The sequence below is a fragment of the Asparagus officinalis genome, chromosome 8 (assembly GCF_001876935.1).
Source record: "Asparagus officinalis chromosome 8, Aspof.V1, whole genome shotgun sequence".
NCBI lineage: Eukaryota > Viridiplantae > Streptophyta > Magnoliopsida > Asparagales > Asparagaceae > Asparagus > Asparagus officinalis.
In genome coordinates this window covers 6,243,046-6,267,055 of record NC_033801.1, presented here as the reverse complement: position 1 = coordinate 6,267,055, position 24,010 = coordinate 6,243,046, and the positions used below count along the sequence as shown (strand labels likewise).

Here is a 24,010-nt window from a genome sequence, read left to right as displayed (position 1 = left end):
GGAGTAGAGCCGCTCAATACCTGGAAAGAGTTGAAGGTGCGCGGAGAACAGGCCGAACGCTTCCTCAGAAGGAGGAAGGTCGAAAGAAACCAACCGATGGTTAACCCTCTAAATTCAAGTCTCGGGTCTCATGATGAAGGAAAGGCACCCACAACAGTTATTAACGTTAATCAAACGTCACAACAACAGCTCCGAAGACAACAGAAGAATTTGGATCCAAGGCTCCAAAAAGAGTACGCATTCAAAGACGAAGACGTTCCAGCCATCTTCGAGACCCTTCTTGAAAACAACAAGATCAAGCTGCCGCTGATACTGTGGCTATGTTGACAACCGAAGCCGAGTGCGTGTCTGCAGTAGAGATAGCAAATGAGTTGCTATGGTTGAAAGCTTTTATTCTTGAGCTTGGGGTAAGTTTTGAGAAATACTTCATCCACTATGATAGTCAAAGTGTCATTCACTTATTAGAGAACGACACATTTCGTGTTCGGACCAAACATGTTGACGTGAAGCATCATGCCATACGGAGATGGTAAAATAGGAACGAGTTCAAGCTTGTAAAGATTGATACGAGGCACAATCCAGCTGGTATGCTAACCAAGCTAATTCTGCTCGAGAAGGTGAGGCTATGTACAGCCTCATATGGCCTCCGTTGAGAACGTGGAGGGTCGTGCAAGTTGCTAAAAATACAAGACATCTGGATGATACAACCAAGAAACAGAGTTCGTTGAGAAGACTATCCAAGTGGGAATGATTTGTACTCCCACTCTCACTGTCTACCTGGTCAAACCTTCCTATAGTTAGGACCACAACCAAAGTCCCCTCTCGATTCCTTCCATGAACGAGAGGTCCACTTTCAAATTGAACGATCAAGCCTGTAAAAGGTAAGATCATCTCAAACCTCCCACTTTCACTGCTTCCTTGGTCAAACCTATAAAAGTTAGGGCCACAACCAGATTCTCCTCTCGATTCCTTTCATGAACGAGAGGTCCACTTTCAATTGAGCAATCAAACCTATAAAAGTTAGGATTGTCTCCAACTTTACTTAGTCAAACCTGCAGATAGTTAGGACTAAGATTGAGTTATCCTTTTCGATAAACGAAAGACTTCCATCTTTTCCTTTTTCCACCAAACCTATAAAAGTTAGGGTCGAAATTGGGCTTTCTCCTCAATAAATGAGGGACTCTTTTTGGATCGAATGACCAATCCTATAAAAGTTAGGGTCGTTTGAATCTTTCCGATTCTCGGAGTGGAGATCCCACTCTTAGTTTCATCATTTCGGATTCTGGGGGTGGAGATCCCACCTTGAGTTTCCTTTCCAACTGGAGATAGAATATAAAATTCTTCCTCTTCAGTGCCGGGAGATAGAATATAAAATTCTTCCTCTTCCATTTTCCAGTTCGTCTTTACCCTGAGAAAAGACACAATTCTTAACTTCAAATCCGTACATCCTATGCACGGGGAATTTTATCTCAACTCCTAAATAGAGATAAGCCTACTCCTAACACGCGTTGCCGGTTTAGTCTTTCACCGATTGAAAAAGACAGCAGAGTATAATTCTGAGGACTTTCATCCCGAATCCTAAGTAGGGATGAGTCAACGCCTAATACGCGTTGCCGGATGCCATATTCCCGTAAGAAATGGCGAAGTCTATGTATTCAAAATCATAGCATTAAGTCTAAAAGAAACAATTCTCTTAGCACAACGTTACATGTGAAACAGGTTTTAATAATTCACATGCTAGTCCGATTCAAACGGTAATCGGTAAAAGCATGTCAAACCCGTTGATGGCTGGGGGTTTGCCAAAAATCCCAAAGTCTATGTCTAGCACGCATTACCGGTTAGTCTTTGACCGTAAAAAGGACAAAAGACCACATATTCAACATTGTGGCAGGTTGTTATTAATAACATCATAATCCGTGCCTTACACGCATGGGGAATTTTATTCCGAAGCCTAAGCAGGGATAAGTCAACGCCTAACACGCGTTGTCGGTTTAGTCTTTTACCGATTGAAGAAGACACCAGAATCCGAGTCTGGGGATTTTTATCCTGAATCCTAAGCAAGGATAAGTCAGCGCCTAACACGCGTTGCCGGGTAGTCTATTCCCGTAAGAATGACGAAGTCTACGTGTTCAATGTCGTAGCACTAAAAGAGTTAACTCTTTTAGCACAACGTTATGTGCAGAACGGATCTAAACAATCTGCATGCTAGCCCGACTCAAACGGTAGTCAGTAAAGGCTCATCAAACCCGTTGATGGCTGAGAATTTGCCAAAAATTCTATAAGTGCGAGTCATTGATGCATCAGCTCTGTTAGTTGGTCTCGTGACTCGATTATCCAACAACATTAAAATAAGATCCACAAATGCAGATGAATCAGCTTTAACAGTTGGTCCTGCAACCCCGAAACTTGGGACCGCCGTGCTCCAATACCTTAAGAGCTTAAACTGTGTATACTCCAGTAAACGTACGAGTATAAACTGTGTCAACGTTCGACGTTCGAAACCCTAGGGTCAACGACGGTCAACGCGTAACCCTAGGTCAACGTCAGTCAACGCGTTGCGACCAAAAAGTCAACATTCGACGTTTGAAACCCTAGGGTCAACGCTGGTCAACGTGTAACCCTAGGTCAACGCCAGTCAACGCGTTGCGACAAAAAGTCAAAGTTCGACGCTCAAAATCCTAAGGTCAACGCCGGTCAACGCGTAACCCTAGGTCAACGCCAGTCAACGCGTTGCGACAAAAAGTCAACATTCAACGTTCGAAACCCTAGGGTCAACGCCGGTCAACGCGTAACCCTAGGTCAACATCAGTCAACGCGTTGCGACAAAAAGTCAACATACGGTGATCTAAAACCCTAAGTCAACGCAACGTGACGGAGGTAGTTCAAAGTCAACTCAATGACACGAGCCAAACTCAATTCATCAGCTGTAGACTCGAGACTCCGACGACGGCCAGGCGATAAACGCAGCCAGAAAGACTTCGGCTATTCGTCAAAGCATTGAATAGACCGAAAATCGAAGGAGCCAAGAGTTAAAACTAATTACAGGTCCTTTACGCCGACTGAAGGCTAGGCCAAATCACATCCAAAGTATTCTAGCCTCTTCTATAAAAGAAACGAGTCTGGAACGCTTTGGAGGGGGTATCTGTAGGCATCGAAAATTGCCTATAGGTCTCCACGAACAGCTCAGTGTTAAGGAACGACAATGAACATCACTATCTGGTTCACAGGAGTTCGACTGACATCGGTGAACGATTGAAGTGAACCGACGAACTACGTGAGCTGACGGAATTTCAGGATAACGAAGGCACGGGCTAATCGAGAGCCCCACGATGTTACAAAAAGAACAACGCCCTTCGTGTCTCGTTCATTCTACAGATAATCCAACCATTAGAGCTAATAGAACTCTTCGTCAGACTTCCAACGCACTTCGAATCACTAAAATCCGAGTTCGGACGAAGAATTTACAGCGGAAGCGGACGAATGCACCTCAACGGAATGTCTCGGCCAATGTGAGACACCCCAGGGGTGTCTCGGATTTTCCAGGACACCCCAGGGGTGTCTCGGATTTTCCAGGACACCCCAGGGGTGTCTCGGATTTTCCGAGACACCCCAGGGGTGTCTCGGATTTTGTGAGACACCCCAGGGGTGTCTCGAGTTTGGTGAGACGCCCTCCAGCACGGATTCGGGCCTTTAAGCCGTTTTAACCGCTCCGCAACCCCTCATGCCTATAAATACAAGCCTTAGGCCTCATTTTTTTAGAGCTGGAATTCGTGTGTCTCGGCGAAGCCCTGCCGGATTGAAGACTTAAAAGTACACAGATTTCAGAGAGGAGAAGGAGAGATCGGATCCAGTTCTTCAACGCAAGAGAGAGTTCTTCGTCAGATCTACATCACCCGTACCCGATCCTTAGTATTATCACGTTGTGTTAATACTAAGAAGAGCAAATATCTCGCTTTATCCGAGATAGGCGCTTTAAGTTTCTAGATCTCCTCGCGAATCGACGAAGCTCTGCCCAAATTTTCAGCAATCAGATCTGATCGACGGTGGTCCACGGATAAACTCCGGCACAGGCAAAGATCCCACGCAAGCAGAAGACCGATGAACGATCTCTGCGTTTGTTTGATAAAGTTGTAAACTTTTTTTTTATTTTTATTGTGTAAGGAGATCTTATAAAAAGATCAACTTTTTTTTATTTCATTCGGGTTTATTGTAACGACTAAAGTTGTAATAGATTCGATAACAATGGAAATAACAACTTTTTCCGCAAACAGTCACGCATGAAGAGATATATATAGTGCATAACAAACAATCGGGTGGGACTCTTCTTTTGTCCGCTGGTCCTTACCCTCCCACGCGCAATCACTTCACGAGTTTCTAAACACGTCTTTCGTTCACACTTTGTTGCTCAACATCTCTTCACGCGGTTTATGGGCTCCACACCACGTGGTTCACAATATTTCCTATATACAAAGAGTACTAATATCTCACTTAAGTGATATATCATTTTGCTAGCTGATAATTTGTATTGTTAATTTGTAGAACCAAACTTTTATTAATAAAAATAATTTAAATGTGTTTTAATCCATCTCGGTCCACGCACCTCACCTCCCTCCAACGCCTAGATTTATTTTTATTTTTTCTTTGGTTTCTTTTGTTTTTCTACGGTGTCTCACAAGTCCAAGGCTAGGGTTTTACTCAATTTATTAAGATATCATTTCCTATAAACCCCCTAACAAACTTTCAATTACAAACAAAACCTCAATCTACTTTATTAGATGTCTCGCTGCTACGTTCTCTTAGCATATGCATAAATGTCCTTTGCAACTTAATATTTATAATATAGACTTATTATCAATAGAAAAATTAGGAATATTACATACTTTACCCCTTAAAGAAGTTTTGTCCTCAAAACTTGGACATATCTGAGTTCTCAAATAAATTAGAATATTTTTCCTTTATCTAATTTTCATGCTCCCAAGTAGCTTCTTCAGCTGAATGATTTTTTTTATAAAACCTTCACTAGGTGAACAATTCTTGACCTTTATGCTTGCTTTTTTCGGTCCAAAATTCTAACTGAATACTCTGAATATGTCAAATATTTCTTGATCTCAAGAGACTCATCATTCAATATGTAATTCGGATCAAGTATACACTTCCTCAGCATTGATACATGAAAAATATTATAATTTTTTTGCCAATTATGGAGGTAATACAACTTTGTATGCTACAGCTCCAACTTTCTTCAGAATCTCAAAAGGTCCAATATATCACGGACTCAACTTGCTTTTCATACAAAGCCTTAGTAAAAGGATTGATCAAATTCTCAAAAAAATTGGAATGGAACCTCAAATATTCTTCAATCACGATAGCCATATATTATATATATATATATATATATAGGTAAATGAAAAAATATTATTCATCACCAATATGGAGCTTTGTACACATCAAGAATCTCATGTACATGTATGAGATAACTATATCAACCTATAACTAAAGCTAAAAAGAAAAACAGATATGCACAGATCCTAATAGTATAAATGCTGATGTCCAACAAACCCAGTAAGACAGCAGCAAACAATCTACCATGCTTCCCTCATATCTCCCGCCTTTTGAAGACCTTCCTCTCAATCATCAGCAGCAAAAATGGGCATGAAACTACCCATCATCTTTAGTTTTTCTCAATGCATACTGGAACAAACCAGCAGAGCAGAGAAAGAACTCCCATCCTCAATTATTTAAAAGGATAATATCCATTCCTTGCATTCTTCCTGAAAGGAGCCATTGAGGATAGTAGACAATATGTTAATCTTAATCTCTTTGAAAATCAATTCAGCAGTCTTAGTTTTTTGATTGAATATTCTAACATTTCTCTCAATCCAAATGTTGTAAATTGTAGAAACATGAGCCATTCTCTTAATTCTTTGCTTGTATCCATTCTCTTAAAGTCTGGAACAATACTAGTTTATGATTTGCCTCCAATCACAAGATCTCCACCTGAAATGCAACCATTCCATGATCGTAATCCAGATATCTCTCGAGAAAGAACAGTGGAGAGAGCCCTTGCGTTCGAACTGTATTAGCTTCCCCCTAGCACCATTTTGCGTTGAAAGATTAGCGGGTAGTTCCGTTAGCTTCACTGATTTGTTTTTAAATCAACCAAATGAGGGATAATGGAAGATGTCATGGTGTAGATTGCAAAATGTATTTCATGGCCTCGTCATTGCTTTTGGTGGCTGGTGATAATCTTTAATTTCAGATGTTTTATGCTGCATTCTTATTTTAGTCAAGTGATTCTATTAGAAGTTGTTCTGCTTATGCTAAAAACCTGATGGCTACTGAATTCTTCTAAGGTTTACTAATTTATATTGACTACAGGATTTTACGAATAACTAGGCTCGGAGTTCTATTTACGGACAATGGATACAAATTAGCTAAATTACCATCACGAGTGCACAAACAAGTAAGGGAGGGAAATGGTTTTGTTCGAGAGCATCTTTATGTGTAACATATAGGGGTGCATTCGGTTCGGATATGGTTCGGGTATGACACTTACCATAACCATAAACACTTTCTGAAAACGACTCCTAATTTTTTCTTAAATATCTGATTAGTATTCGTATCACATCCGTATCCAACTCTCTAATATCTGAAGCGTATCGTTTTCGTTTAATGCGGATATGGTAATACTTTTTTTTACCGATGAATATCTGAACTGTATCCGTATACGTTTTCAGAAAGTGGTTATGTTTATGGTAAGTGTCATATCTGAACCATATCCGAACAGAATGCATCCCTAACAATGAGAGATGTAATATCATGACCATATATATATATATGTTAGATTTTTTGGTCAAAACTGCTTTCCAAAATGAGTTTTCAAACTATATATATATTAACTACAAGTACTTTTCATAAATGCTTAGTAGCCTAATGGAAAGTTAATGTTTTGTTGTTTCAAAAGGTCCCTTGTTCGAGGCTACCCAACGGCAAGCCGAGAAGTGTTTTATTTGAATTAATCCCTCATAAGTTCTAGTGGGTCATGGGTCGTGGGTCGTGGGTCGTGGGCCAATGGGCCGGGGATCGGGGCTAATCGGGCTAAGGTGCTAAGTGGCGTTTTGAAAGGTGCACTTTGCACTTCGTACGGAGGTATCGGGGTTAGGTGACGCCTTTTGGCACGGCTGCTTCGCAGCATGCAGACGAGCTACGTATTCGCACGAGGGTGACCCTAGCGTTCTCGTAGTTTGATAAGGTTCGCTCGTTCGACGAGGTTCATCTGTCATACAAGGTTCTCCTGTTTGACGATGTTCGTTCATTCGACGAGGTTTGTTTGTCATACGAGGTTCGCTTGTTAACGAGGTTCGTCTATCATATGAGGTTCGCCTGCTTGACGAGGTTCGCTCGATCGACGAGGTTCGTATGTCATACGAAGTTCGCCTGCTTGACTATGTTCGCTCGTTCGACGAGGTTCGTCTGTCATACGAGGTTCGCTTGTTTGACGACGTTCGTTTGTCAAACGAGGTTCGTCTGATTTGTTGAGACGTGACCCTCGCGTTTCGTAGCAACGCGTCTATTGATTGCCTCGTATTCAGGAGTTAATGCATGCAGCGATTACAACAGCATTAAGAGCAAATTAATGCATTAATGTTACAATTTTAATTGCCATTAAGAATTGTAACAGTCACATTAATTGCTTGTGACTCTTGAGCTGGCCTTAGAGGCCTATAAATAGCGCCCTTGGACAGCTTTTGGTTATAAGCTGAAAATCCTCTCGCGAGCGTGGAACACGAACGTGGAACACGAACGTCATGTGCTGGAATACGAACGTCGATCCCGACGTTGTTGCTGTTGTGCTGCTGCTGCAGGAACTTGTGCCCACAGGAACTTGTCTTACAGTATCTGATGATCTTCTCAACTACACTATAGTCTATCCATATTAAAACAAGCCCTCCGTTCGATGTTCTCCGAGCCCATGTGCGTCACGCTTTGAAAATTCAAAGAAGACGCACTCACACGCCGAGAAAATCAAGATAAACATTGTCACTCTTGGGAAAAAAACCCATTATGCTTAAAAAAAAAAATCAATGAAAATGCTTTTATACTTGAAAAACTCAATGTAAATATCGTAGCATTTGGAAAAAAGGTTTTTCTATAAAGTGTTCATAGGCACTCTATAAGAGGGGAGAGAGATAGAGAGAGATGATTGGGGATGAGATCCCAATGTAAATCAGGTGGACCCCCTCCTCAATCATCTTCCTTTATCTCTCTCCTCTTTTATAGAGTGCCCATGGACATTCTATAGAAAAACCCTTGGAAAAATAAAGATAAATTTTGACGAACTTTGATAAGTTGATTACACCTTTAGCCCCCACACATTGTATCGCGCACGCATCACATGTACACTAGCGCCGGTAAGATTTATGGAAAGGTTCGAGAAAATATATACACTCAAATAATTTTGTAACTCTTAAAGTATGACCTTGGTTTCTGTTCTGATCGTTGACAATCTAGCTGTGCATTTATGTACTAACGACTATTCTACTTAATTTCATGTCTTCAGTAGATAAGTTTTGAGGTTAATTTGGAAATCCAGATGCTTCTACATATAGAAAATACGGTTTTTCTATAGAGTGCCCTTGGGCACTCTATAAGAGAGGAGAGAGATAGAGAGAAATGAATGAGGAGGGGGGCCCCCTGATTTGCATTGGGAGCCTCTCCTCATTCATTTCTCTCTATCTCTCTCCTCTCTTATAGAGTGCCCAAGGGCACTCTATAGAAAAACCGTAGAAAATATTAAGATGACACGAGAGTTGATGAAGATTCTAGAACTTTGAAATGGCGATTGCAAGGAAGCTTCATAGGTTTATTTTGGCAGAGAGCATACAATTCACCATTTAAATAATACCACTATCAAGGTTTCTTATTGCTACTGAACTTCAATAATCGCAGTTACTTCACTAAAAAAAAGGGGCAAATAAAAAAAAGTAAAATAAAATAATAATTAATAACAATCGCAATTACATCTGATAAAATTCAGTCCAAAGCTTTCATTATAGCCTATTAAAGAAAGATAATATTTGCTTGCGTGGAAACCATGAAAAAAGGCTTTGACATGTAGCTTTCGCATATAGTGTTTTCACAGAAGAAAACTTTACTTAAGTCACTTAATTTTGAGTACCTTTTAAGCTAACATATACTTATTACAATGATAATAATATTACTTTCTACCTAAATTAATATATTTTATTTTCTACTATGCTTATCCTATGTTTCAAAATTATCATGTTTATCCATAATATTTTTGTTAATTTAGTACTTACAAGCAGATAGCAAAAACAATCAAATATCAACTTCGGATTTAATGAAATGTTTTAACCTGTTTAAAAAAAGTTGTAAAAGGACTCAGTTGACCGAAGATCTACGTACTATCCTTCAATTCATGAAATTGTAAATTTTTAAGAACTATTTATAAATAAAAAACATTAAAATTTAATTACGCTATTTTTACAATAGAAATGTCAAAATAATAGTTATTGTCAAAGAAAAGAACTATATTTTTTTACATATCCCTGTTATTTGTATCATGTATTATATCTCATTGTTATAATTTGATAAAAGTGTTGGATTAACTTAACTCATATGAGCAATGCTTTGGTCCCTTATTTAAGAAATTCAAACATTTTTCTTGGGGTCACATGGTTCTTCACATCCCATGTAATAAATAAAAGGACTACTAAAAAAATAACTTGACCATCGAGCTTTAGAAATCGGAAAATCAGTCAATATGAGGAGACTCAATCAATATCCATAAGGGGGGGTGGCGGCGGTGGGGGGGGGGGGGGAGTAGTTAAAAGACTGGCAACAAGACCACAGATCGGTATACTATTATTCCCTAACTTAACCAGTCAAAAGTACGCATCAATGAGCTGGCAAGTCACACTAGCCCAACCAAACCCTAATCTTGAGGGAAAAGTAAAAACTAATAGGAAAAATGATACACACACCCTCAGGCACATCTCCGTTCACACCTCCTAGCTACAGTACATGAGGCCCTACTTGAGATTTAAAAAAAATCCTCAAGTGGGGCTCCCTGTACTGTAGCTAGAGTGGGGGTGTGGTCGGAGGTGTGCCCGATGGTGTGCCTGTAACGCCTCTCTTAAAATAATAGAGTAATAATAATAATAATAATAATAATAATAAGAATAAAACAGGAGGTGAAATGTGCATCATGAGTTACTACTGAAGTTTATACCAATGCAAGTTAAAAAAAAGGAATAATACAAACATTGTAGCCGTCCACATTTTATCTCCATCCCATTTTCTAATCATATGAAATGCATGTAAACTTATGCTTTTTCTCTATCATTTCTATTAATTGTCTATGCATGTTTTCCCCCAAAATTATAAATTAGCCATCAATAAAATTGATATAAATTCCTCCAGTACTAGTTCAGTTCTTCTGAAATTAGTTTCTAAATCATGAAAACTGTCATTAGGTTCTCTGATTTTTTAAGTCATTGTGAAATTTGCTCCTCCAATCAAGATTAGATATGTCAATTAGAAGAACTAATTTGATATCAGAAAGCATGAAATATTAGAGGGATTAATTTGAAACAATCAAATTAGGAGAATGAGGGGACCTAACAGCAATTTCAATGATCTGAGGGACTTTCAAATAATGATTGGAGGACCTTATAGCAATTATAATGATTTTAGGGAACCTTTTTCTCTCTCCAATTTTGCCTATATAAAGCCAACTGATCCCCTCCTCATCCTAATCACCCAGCCATAGAGCTTGAAGCCGGATACCAGACCAAAATACCTACGATGAAATCAGTCCTCCTCTTCAAACTCCTCCACCTCCACCTCCTCCTCCTCCTCCTCCTCTGCTTACAGCCTCTCGCCATCGACGCCGCAGCCCGCAACACCCGCTACAAGCCCACGCAGCCCTCACCGTCAGCGCCACCCGCGCACGCGAGGCCTCCGCCTACGTCGCCCGCGTCTCATCCGACGTTCGGCCGCAAGTCCCGGCGAGCGGACGGGCCGAGCGTTTCGCCAGGACTGCATGGCGATGATGCTGGCCCACAGCGGCAGACCGGCTCAGGCTCTTGTGGCCGAGAGTATGAGCAGGCTTGGCCGCCGGGCGGGAGCCGACAGTACGCGCTGCACCTGGGCAACGACTGCAGACGTGGGTAAGCTCGCCGCCTTACCGATCAGGATATGTGCCTTGACAGTCTAAAAGGGCCGGCGGGGTTAGCGGACGTCGAAGCGGGGGCCACAGTTGCGGAAGGCGACGGACGTGAAGGTGGAGGAAGTGAGGAAGTATACGAGTACTGCACTCTCTCTAGTCAACCGGATGAATTAATCAGCGTGTTTTTTTGCTTGTTTCGCGTGTTAATTTTGGTATTTATTATGAGAGTGTTTTGTGTAAAAAAAAAATGTTAGTACTGAGATGTATGGTTTTTGTGTGACATAAAAGTTGTGGTTTTTGATCTATATCTCAGTGTAGTACTGAACTAGTGACATCCCTCGGTGATTTGGTTCATGTCAATGGTGGTCATAAAAATTTCATACATCTTGTGTTTAGGATCAGTCTGTAGTTGTCTCGTATATAGTTGTTATTTTTTTTTTGGTAAATGAAAATTTTTATTCATCACCAATATGTAAAATTTGTACATCAAGAATAACCTCACATATGTGAGTTAACAACAAAAATATAGCAAAACTATATACAAGCCTCCTCAAAAGAAGAGAAGGAAAACTGAAAATAAAACGTGCACAGGTTTCGTGCACATCCAGGCCTCAAAAAACTCAGGAGCAGCAGTAGAGAGAAGCCAAGAAACACTTGTACTCCTCATTTCAACCTTCAATTTGGAGCCTCCACATCAAAACAAGACCTCAGCAAAAGGCAGGATCCTATTCCACAGTTGTACTCCTCACTTCAACTGAAGCCTCCGCATCAAAACAAAGCCTCAACATAAAAACATGATCTTAATTTCCACAGGGGATTATAGTGCTAACATCAGATCCTTGTGTTCTTTCAGGAGCTCACTATTAAGGATGCTGGATAGGATATCAATTTTGATTTCCCTAATCAACCGATCAGCACTCTTGCAAACTTGAGTGAAAATTCTAACATTTCTTTCCCTCCAAATACTGTAAACAGTAGCCGCCAAAGCCATTCTCTTGATTTTATTTTTGAAAACACTCCCTCTCAACCTGATATTATACCAGTCCAGGAGTAAGTTCCAGTCACACGACCTCCAATTAAACCTTAGCCAGTCCATAATACCATTCCAAACTTCACTTGAGAAGCAACAAGCAAAGAAAAGGTGATTTCTAGTTTCTGTGGCATTTACAGAACATAGGATGCAACAATTGCAGTTGATAATCCCCCTGCCCAGAAGCTTATCCTGTGTAAGTAATCTGTCAAGGACAGCTAGCCACAACACAAAACTGTGCTTAGGAAAGCTAATTCCTTCCCAAACAGTTTCCTTCCACACTACCTTAGCTGTAATAGGAAGCAGGGCATGATATAGAGCAGAAATTTTCAACTTAGAACTCTTTATACAAGAGCTAAAGAGATGAAGAAGACCTGAAACTCCACCACACATATTCAGCACATTATCTCTAATTCTGAGGATTTGTTTCCACATCCAAGAGTCACCAACTTTAGCCTCAACCTGTCAAATATTCCTATGTTTCAGATAAGTGCCATGAATCCACTTAATCCAAAGGAGCTCCTTGTTTGAATGAATAAACCATATGATCTTAAGGGCAGATGCAGTGTTCCATGTGACTGCTGAAAAGATTCCTAACCCTCCTTGATCCTTACTTCTACAGATAGCATCCCAAGAGACAAGAGAAGGTTTATTTGTATCAGCTTTTCCCCATAGAAAATCTCTACACAGTTTGTCAATTCCATAAAGAACTTTCTTAGGTAGGATATAACTTGAAGTCCAAAATAATTGAACCCCAAGGATGACACTTTTAATAATCTGGAGTCTCCCCGCATAGGATAAATGCCTATGAGATAGCCAATTTTGAAACTGACTGGAAATTTTGTTAAAAAGAGGTCTGCAGTCATCAAATGATAACCTCTTGCATACAAGAGGTACTCCCAAATATCTGATAGGGAGGTTGCCTTCAGAAAAGCCTAAGCAATTTTGAATAGAATCCTTGATAGAATCATCAACACCACCATAAAATACAGCACTTTTGCTGGGATTTACATCCAGACCAGTTACTGTACTGAAATGAGAGATACACTGCTTGAGCTTTTGCACTGAGTACAGATCCCCTTTGCTAAACAGCAGTAAGTCATCGGCAAAGATGAGATGGGTAATTTTTAGTTTGCCACATTTAGGATGGAATTTAAAATTCCTGTCAAGTTTCAAAAGATCAAGGCTCCTAGATAGGTATTCCATACCCAAGATGAACAAGTAAGGGGATAGTGGATCACCTTGCCGCAGCCCTCTTTCCCCTTTAAAATAGCCATGTAGAGAGCCATTTAGAGAGAGAGAGAGAGTATTTGGGAGTAGAAATACAGGACATAATCCAATTAGTCAGCATATTTGGAAACCCCAGACCAGAGAGCATTTCAGCTATAAACTTCCAACTAATGGTGTCAAAGGCTTTTCTGATGTCCATATTAATCATAATCCTTGGAGATATATGCTTCCTGCCATAGTTCTTTACAAGTTCATGAGCCAGAAGGATGTTATTTGATATCAGTCTACCTTTCACAAATGCACACTGAGCATCATTTATTATATAACCCATAACAGATTAGATTCTGTTTGCAAGAATTTTAGAGATAACCTTGTATATGCAGTTGCAACAGGATATAGGCCTGAAATCAGATGAGTAAGTTGGACATTGGACCTTAGGAACAAGAGTAATGGATGTAGTGTTGATTTCACCCAAAAGTTTTCCTGTTTTAAAAAATTCCTCAATGGCTAAAGATACCTCATCTCCAATAATTGGCCAAGCAGATTTATAGAAAGAAGCACTGAAACCATCAGGGCCAGGGGCCTTGTTATCTGCCATAGAGAAAACAGCACTTTTGATTTCATCCCTAGAAACAAGAGCTGAAAGAGGATCGGGGTGAAGGTGGAGGAAGTGAGGAAGTATACGAGTACTGCACTCTCTCTAGTCAACCGGATGAATTAATCAGCGTGTTTTTTTGCTTGTTTCGCGTGTTAATTTTGGTATTTATTATGAGAGTGTTTTGTGTAAAAAAAAAATGTTAGTACTGAGATGTATGGTTTTTGTGTGACATAAAAGTTGTGGTTTTTGATCTATATCTCAGTGTAGTACTGAACTAGTGACATCCCTCGGTGATTTGGTTCATGTCAATGGTGGTCATAAAAATTTCATACATCTTGTGTTTAGGATCAGTCTGTAGTTGTCTCGTATATAGTTGTTATTTTTTTTTTGGTAAATGAAAATTTTTATTCATCACCAATATGTAAAATTTGTACATCAAGAATAACCTCACATATGTGAGTTAACAACAAAAATATAGCAAAACTATATACAAGCCTCCTCAAAAGAAGAGAAGGAAAACTGAAAACGTGCACATGGTTCGTGCACATCCAGGCCTCAAAAAACTCAGGAGCAGCAGTAGAGAGAAGCCAAGAAACACTTGTACTCCTCATTTCAACCTTCAATTTGGAGCCTCCACATCAAAACAAGACCTCAGCAAAAGGCAGGATCCTATTCCACAGTTGTACTCCTCACTTCAACTGAAGCCTCCGCATCAAAACAAAGCCTCAACATAAAACAGGATCTTAATTTCCACAGGGGATTATAGTGCTAACATCAGATCCTTGTGTTCTTTCAGGAGCTCACTATTAAGGATGCTGGATAGGATATCAATTTTGATTTCCCTAATCAACCGATCAGCACCCTTGCAAACTTGAGTGAAAATTCTAACATTTCTTTCCCTCCAAATACTGTAAACAGTAGCCGCCAAAGCCATTCTCTTGATTTTATTTTTGAAAACACTCCCTCTCAACCTGATATTATACCAGTCCAGGAGTAAGTTCCAGTCACACGACCTCCAATTAAACCTTAGCCAGTCCATAATACCATTCCAAACTTCACTTGAGAAGCAACAAGCAAAGAAAAGGTGATTTCTAGTTTCTGTGGCATTTACAGAACATAGGATGCAACAATTGCAGTTGATAATCCCCCTGCCCAGAAGCTTATCCTGTGTAAGTAATCTGTCAAGGACAGCTAGCCACAACACAAAACTGTGCTTAGGAAAGCTAATTCCTTCCCAAACAGTTTCCTTCCACACTACCTTAGCTGTAATAGGAAGCAGGGCATGATATAGAGCAGAAATTTTCAACTTAGAACTCTTTATACAAGAGCTAAAGAGATGAAGAAGACCTGAAACTCCACCACACATATTCAGCACATTATCTCTAATTCTGAGGATTTGTTTCCACATCCAAGAGTCACCAACTTTAGCCTCAACCTGTCAAATATTCCTATGTTTCAGATAAGTGCCATGAATCCACTTAATCCAAAGGAGCTCCTTGTTTGAATGAATAAACCATATGATCTTAAGGGCAGATGCAGTGTTCCATGTGACTGCTGAAAAGATTCCTAACCCTCCTTGATCCTTACTTCTACAGATAGCATCCCAAGAGACAAGAGAAGGTTTATTTGTATCAGCTTTTCCCCATAGAAAATCTCTACACAGTTTGTCAATTCCATAAAGAACTTTCTTAGGTAGGATATAACTTGAAGTCCAAAATAATTGAACCCCAAGGATGACACTTTTAATAATCTGGAGTCTCCCCGCATAGGATAAATGCCTATGAGATAGCCAATTTTGAAACTGACTGGAAATTTTGTTAAAAAGAGGTCTGCAGTCATCAAATGATAACCTCTTGCATACAAGCGGTACACTGCATATAGTTGTTATTTTGTTTAAGCTCTAAGAACATCTTAAAAGTCCATCTAATCGATTACACTGCACCTCTCAAATTATGAGAAGATTGAGGATTATATTTTTATATTCTAATATGTTTTAGAGGTTGGACTTTTTTTTAACGGACTGAAATTTGAGTCATTACCATAAAAATTATAAATTTAGACATGGATTAGAATGTCTTTGTTAAGTAACCTTAGATTGTTACAGGGCACACTAAAAAGAAAAAGCAAATTGAGTGCTACAACTTGAGCAGGAAAGTATTGTTGATCCTGTGGCTGGTTTGGCTCTGTATCCTGACAAACATGCACAACTGGGAAAATATGCACAAAATGTTTCTGGTCCTGTTCAGGCAGGGAGCTCGAATATTCAACATGAGAATGACAACAGATTTAAACAATTGGCTAGTACTCCTATTGTCAACACTTCTGGGTTTACTAATGTCACTAGATCTAGTGCTGCAAAAAGAACTGATATGAATGTATCTCACACATCAATACATGTATCACATTTCTCTATCCTTGATCATCAGATATTTGATTTAGACCCCTCCAATTCTGATAGGGGGAGCATCTCTATAAATGCATTTGGCTATATGGAATATTAGAGGGTTTAACTTACCCTCTAAACATGGGATAGTGAAAAAATTTATTCAGGAGTATAAAATATCTTTCTTAGCTCTCTGAGAAACAAAAGTAGCTGGAGGGAAATTGCAGATTATTGGCAATAAAGTTGCAAAAGATTGGAAGTGGATATCTAATATACATATGGCAGATAAAGCTAGAATATAGATTCTTTGGGATAGTGAAATGCTTTCAGTTCAAGAGGTCAAAACTTCTGATCAATATATTACTTGTGAAGTGAAATCCAAGGATGGGAAATTGTCATGCTTAATCACTGCAGTTTATGCTCTGAACCATAATGTTGGCAGAAAAGCTCTATGGGAGGAATTGTTATCATTCAAAAAGAATGTGGTTTGCCCCTGGTTGATGGGTGAGGATTTCAATGCTATTATTAGTAGTGATGAGAAAATTGGAGGTTTCCAAGTAACTGATACTGATACTGATGATTTTCAAAGTTTTGTTACAGCTAGTCAATTGAATCACATAAAAACTACAGGGTGCTTTTTCACTTGGAGTAACAAACAAAATGCAGATACAAGAGTCTGGAGTAGACTTGACAGGACTTTGGTAAATGAGAATTGGATTCATAATTACACTACAAGTCAAGTGGAGTATTTGATGCCTCTTTGTTCTGATCATTCCCCAAGTCTTATGACTATTGGAGATGAAAATTTTGATGGAAAGAAACCTTTCAAATTCTTTAGTATGTGGTCTAAACACCCTGATTTCCCAGACGTGGTGAGGTCTGTCTGGAGCCAAAATGTTAGGGGATACAACATGTACAAGTTTTATTCTAAACTTAGAAATCTTAAACATGTTCTCAAAGATTTGAATAAGAAGAACTTTATGGATATCAACCAGCAAGTGTTAAGAGCTAAATCTGATTTATGCAGTATTCAAGAGAAACCGAGTTCTGATCTTTTCAATCCAGATTTGATATCAAAGGAAAAGGATTGTATAAAGAAATATGCCAAATTACTGGAATGTGAAAATTCTTTCTACAGACAAAAAGCTAACATTAAATGGGGTTTGCATGCTGACAAGGGATCACAATTTTTCCACTCAATTATGAAATCCAAGAGACACCAAAATAGAGTTTTATCACTGTATACTAAAAATGGCACAAGAATTACTGAATTGCCTGAGATTACATCAGAATTTGTTCAGTATTACAAGAACCTTCTGGGCAATGCTAAGGCCACTATTGCTGTTGATCCCAGGGTTATCTCTAATGGTCGTATCTTAACTTCTATCCACCGAAGGGAGTTGAGTTCCCCTGTTTCTAGGGATGAGATTAAGCAAGCTTTATTCTCAATGTCTGATAGTAAGGCTCCTGGTCCTGATGGTTTTAATGGTTTTTTCTTCAAGGCTGCTTGGAATGTCATTAATGAGGATCTATTTCTGGCGGTTGAAGAATTTTTCGATTCAGGTAAGCTTCTAGGCACCTTCAACACTGCATCTATTACCTTAGTGCCCAAGACTCTTAACCCAAGTTCATCTACTGATTTTAGACCTATATCCTCCTGCAATGTTATATACAAAATCATCTCAAAAATTATTGCTAGCAGGATGCAAAAAGTTATGGGTTATATAGTCAATGATGCGCAAAGTGCATTTGTGAAGGGGAGGCTTATATTCAGTAACTTTTTGTTAGCCCATGAACTCATAAAGCAATATGGGAGAAAAAATAACTCCCTAGAGCAATTCTGAATGTTGATATAAGGAAATCATTTGACACTATTAGCTGGGAGTTTATCAGAGCCATATTGATTGGTCCGGGTTTTCCTAACATTATGGTTTGCTAGATCATGGAATGTATTTCCACACCAAAATTGTCATTAGCACTTATTGGTGGTTTATATGGTTATTTTCATGGTACAAGTCCGGGTTTTCCTAACATTATGGTTTGCTAGATCATGGAATGTATTTCCACACCAAAGTTGTCATTGGCACTTATTGGTGGTTTATATGGTTATTTCATGGTACAAGAGGATTAAGACAAGGGGATCCTCTTTCCCCCTATCCTTTTGTCATTGGGATAGAATCTTTATCAAGGAAGCTTAATACTCTGAAGAATGAAAGGTAGTTAAATTTCACCCTAAGTGCTCAAGGTTGAAGATAACTCATCTTATATTTGCTGATGATTTACTGATGTTTTGCAAAGCTGACATGAATTCTATAATGAAAATCTATATAAATGCCTACTGGAGTTTGGACTAGCTTCAGGTCTGGAAGTTAATTTAGCAAATGCTCTGTTTATTTGAGTGGTATTGATGATAGGCTTAAAGCTCAGATTTGCAACTACTTGAAATTCCCAGAGGGTATGCTACTAATGAAATATCTTGGGTTACCACTGAGTGCCAAAAGGCTTTCTTATCTTGAATGCTCAAGCCTGCTTGTAAATATTAATAACCAGTTTCAGCTTTGGCAACAAAATAGGAAACCATCTAATGCTGATAGGCTTGAGTTGATCAAGTCTGTAATTCTGGGTATTCAAACATTTTGGATTAGCAACTACATCTTGCCGATTAGAGTTCTGGAGAAAATTGACAGGATGTGCTCTGATTTCCTATGCGATCATAAATTCCACTTGGTTGCCTGGAATTCTATCTGCCAAGGGAAGAAACAAGGATGACTGGGGTTTTTTTTCCACAAAGTCATGGAACTATGCAGCTGCCACAAAGCTTCTTTGGATGATTCACCTAAAAAAACTTACTATGGATTAAGTGGATACATGGTAATTATTTGCAGAATCAAAATGTCTGGGAGGTTCAATCTAAGGTGAATGATTCATGGATGTGGAAACAATTTCTTAAAGTGAGGGATATGTTGATAAACAAGTTTGGAAACATTGATAATGTGAAGAATGCCATTGACGTATGCTATTCTAATGGCAAAGTCCAACTTTCTACAGTGTATATGATCTTAATTCAGTCAGCTTCCATGGTCAGCTGGTTTGATACAGTTTGGGATGACTTTCTTTATCCAAAGCATTCCTTTATTTTGTGGCTAGTGTTTACGGAAAAAGTTGCTGTATTCATTGCTGCATTCATTACAACTTCAATCGTTACAATGAAATAAAAAGATAGCCTTTTTATAAGACCGGTACACAATGAAAACAAAATAGATACAACTCTTTTCAAACAAACGCAAGATCTGTTCATCATCTCTTGCTTGCGTGGGTCTTTTGCCTGTGACGGGGATGTTGATATCCGTGGACCACCGGGGCACTCAGATCTGGTCTGAGAAAATCGGGCAGAGTTTCGTCTATCCGCGAAGGGATATGGAAACAGAACCCCGTCGATCCGCGTGAGATCTCAGAGGTGTAAAGCTTATGTCTCGGCTAAAACGAGGCACTAGCTCTCCTTTGTATCACCGCTAAGGGCAACACTAAGGGAAAAGAAGGTGGGGAATGAAGAAGAAGACTCCTTTGCTGCAGAAGGCTCGCTCACTCCTCGATCCGGCAGGGCTTCGCCGCTCTCTTAGAAAACCCCGACTCCTTCCTCCGGCAGGGCTTCGCCGCTCCTCTCTGGAATTTCAGATCTCAAAGGCTAGAGCTCTAGATCTGAAATTTCTCTCCCAAAACCAAGGCCAAGAGAATGGAGGCCCTAGGGGCCTATTTATAGGAAAACAAAGGGGGGGTAGGGGCTGGTTGAGGACACCCCCTAGGGGGGTGTCTCGGCTCCAAAACCGAGACACCCCTTGGGGTGTCTCGGCCATGGCCGAGACACCCCCCATGGGGTGTCTCGGCCAAGGCCGAGACACCCCCTTGGGGGTGTCTCGGCCAAGGCCGAGACACCCCTTGGGGTGTCTCGGCCTGGCCGAGACACCTGGGGTGTCTTGGCTTCGCCAAGACACCCTTCGGGTGTTTCGTCCTGGCCGGGATGCCCCCGGGTGTCTCAGTCTGGTCCGAGGCCTTCCGGGTGTGTTTGCCGTTGATTCGCCGTCCCAACTCGGATTTGAGTGATTTCGGATGCGTTGGAATCTTGACGACGAGCTCTGTAGGCCCCGATGGTTGGATTATCAGTGGGGTGATCGGGACACGGCGGGTGTTGGTCCAATTGCGGTGATCGCGGGGTTTTCGGTCAACCCGTATCCCCGTTGTTCTGAGATTCTGTCGGCTCACGTAGTCCGTCGGTTCGCTTCAGGCGCTTACCGACGTCAATTGGACTCTTGTGAACCGGAGTGGGGACCTATCGGCAATTTTTGATGCCTACAGATACCCCCTCCAAAGTGTTTCGGACTCGTTTCTTTTATAGAAGAGACCGGAATACTTTGGATATGATTGGTCCAGCCTTCAGTCGGCCTAAGGGACCTGTGGTTTGCTTCAACTCTCGGCTCCTTCGATCTTCGGTTTATCCGGTGCTTTGTCGGATAACCGAGATTGTTCCGGCGCTGCGTTTATCGCCTGGCCGTCGTTGGAGTCTCGAGTTTACAGCTGGTGAGTTGAGTTTGGCTCGTGTCATTGAGTTGACTTTTGAACTTGCTAACCCTGTCACATCGTGTTGACATGGGGCTCCGAATCACTGGGGGTTGACTTTTTGTTGCAACGCGCTGTCCGGCGTTGACCTAAGGTTACGCGTTGACCGGCGCCCACCTTAGGGTTTTGAACCGCGTGGGTTGGCTTTTGTCGTCACGTGTTGACTTTCGTCGTCACGTGTTGACTTTTGTCGCAACGCGCTGTCCGGCGTTGACCTAAGGTTACGCGTTGACCGGCGCCCACCTTAGGGTTTTGAACCGCGTGGGTTGGCTTTTGTCGTCACGTGTTGACTTTCGTCGTCACGTGTTGACTTTTGTCGCAACGCGCTGTCCGGCGTTGACCTAAGGTTACGCGTTGACCGGCGTCCACCTTAGTGTTTTGAACCGCGTAGGTTGGCTTTTGTCGTCACGTGTTGACTTTCGTCGTCACGTGTTGACTTTTGACGCAACGCGCTGTCCGGCGTTGACCCAAGGTTACGCGTTGCTTTGGAGTATTGAGGAACAGTTTATACTCTTGTACTCTTTGGAGTATTGAGGAACAGTTTATACTCTTGTACTCTTTGGAGTATTGAGGAACAGTTTATACTCTTGTACTCTTTGGAGTATTGAGGAACAGTTTATACTCTTGTACTCTTTGGAGTATTGAGGAACAGTTTATACTCTTGTACTCTTTGGAGTATTGAGGAACAGTTTATACTCTTGTACTCTTTGGAGTATTGAGGAACAGTTTATACTCTTGTACTCTTTGGAGTATTGAGGAACAGTTTATACTCTTGTACTCTTTGGAGTATTGAGGAACAGTTTATACTCTTGTACTCTTTGGAGTATTGAGGAACAGTTTATACTCTTGTACTCTTTGGAGTATTGAGGAACAGTTTATACTCTTGTACTCTTTGGAGTATTGAGGAACAGTTTATACTCTTGTACTCTTTGGAGTATTGAGGAACAGTTTATACTCTTGTACTCTTTGGAGTATTGAGGAACAGTTTATACTCTTGTACTCTTTGGAGTATTGAGGAACAGTTTATACTCTTGTACTCTTTGGAGTATTGAGGAACAGTTTATACTCTTGTACTCTTTGGAGTATTGAGGAACAGTTTATACTCTTGTACTCTTTGGAGTATTGAGGAACAGTTTATACTCTTGTACTCTTTGGAGTATTGAGGAACAGTTTATACTCTTGTACTCTTTGGAGTATTGAGGAACAGTTTATACTCTTGTACTCTTTGGAGTATTGAGGAACAGTTTATACTCTTGTACTCTTTGGAGTATTGAGGAACAGTTTATACTCTTGTACTCTTTGGAGTATTGAGGAACAGTTTATACTCTTGTACTCTTTGGAGTATTGAGGAACAGTTTATACTCTTGTACTCTTTGGAGTATTGAGGAACAGTTTATACTCTTGTACTCTTTGGAGTATTGAGGAACAGTTTATACTCTTGTACTCTTTGGAGTATTGAGGAACAGTTTATACTCTTGTACTCTTTGGAGTATTGAGGAACAGTTTATACTCTTGTACTCTTTGGAGTATTGAGGAACAGTTTATACTCTTGTACTCTTTGGAGTATTGAGGAACAGTTTATACTCTTGTACTCTTTGGAGTATTGAGGAACAGTTTATACTCTTGTACTCTTTGGAGTATTGAGGAACAGTTTATACTCTTGTACTCTTTGGAGTATTGAGGAACAGTTTATACTCTTGTACTCTTTGGAGTATTGAGGAACAGTTTATACTCTTGTACTCTTTGGAGTATTGAGGAACAGTTTATACTCTTGTACTCTTTGGAGTATTGAGGAACAGTTTATACTCTTGTACTCTTTGGAGTATTGAGGAACAGTTTATACTCTTGTACTCTTTGGAGTATTGAGGAACAGTTTATACTCTTGTACTCTTTGGAGTATTGAGGAACAGTTTATACTCTTGTACTCTTTGGAGTATTGAGGAACAGTTTATACTCTTGTACTCTTTGGAGTATTGAGGAACAGTTTATACTCTTGTACTCTTTGGAGTATTGAGGAACAGTTTATACTCTTGTACTCTTTGGAGTATTGAGGAACAGTTTATACTCTTGTACTCTTTGGAGTATTGAGGAACAGTTTATACTCTTGTACTCTTTGGAGTATTGAGGAACAGTTTATACTCTTGTACTCTTTGGAGTATTGAGGAACAGTTTATACTCTTGTACTCTTTGGAGTATTGAGGAACAGTTTATACTCTTGTACTCTTTGGAGTATTGAGGAACAGTTTATACTCTTGTACTCTTTGGAGTATTGAGGAACAGTTTATACTCTTGTACTCTTTGGAGTATTGAGGAACAGTTTATACTCTTGTACTCTTTGGAGTATTGAGGAACAGTTTATACTCTTGTACTCTTTGGAGTATTGAGGAACAGTTTATACTCTTGTACTCTTTGGAGTATTGAGGAACAGTTTATACTCTTGTACTCTTTGGAGTATTGAGGAACAGTTTATACTCTTGTACTCTTTGGAGTATTGAGGAACAGTTTATACTCTTGTACTCTTTGGAGTATTGAGGAACAGTTTATACTCTTGTACTCTTTGGAGTATTGAGGAACAGTTTATACTCTTGTACTCTTTGGAGTATTGAGGAACAGTTTATACTCTTGTACTCTTTGGAGTATTGAGGAACAGTTTATACTCTTGTACTCTTTGGAGTATTGCCGTTTTCAATCGGCTTACCCTAGCGTTATAACGCCGGCTTCAACCAAGGTCTGGATGTTATTCTTGAGAGCAAAGCATTCCTTGGTGGGGTGGAGGATCCTTCTGTGGTACTCGCAGTACGTTGGATCCGCAGAATCGCCATCTTCCTCTTGATGCGTGATGGGCGGGAGTTTGATTTTGTTGTTTTCGAGAAGGGTCTCGAAAATAGCTGGAACGTCTTCGTCTTTGAACGAGTACTCGTTTTGGAGCTCCTCGTCTGAATTCTCCTGTTGTTCCCAGGACTG

At 40.1% G+C, this 24,010-nt stretch overlaps 1 protein-coding gene across 1 annotated transcript; it reads left to right on the top strand.

Moving 5' to 3' along the window:
• On the top strand, positions 16,753-18,276 carry LOC109820765. The gene has a single exon (XM_020386959.1). The coding sequence runs from the start codon at positions 16,753-16,755 to the stop codon at positions 18,274-18,276; it is 1,524 nt and encodes a 507-aa protein (XP_020242548.1).

Excerpts from the sequence above, each read along its gene's own strand:
- LOC109820765 (XM_020386959.1), top strand. The coding sequence starts at position 16,753 with ATGCTTTCAGTTCAAGAGGTCAAAACTTCTGATCAATATATTACTTGT.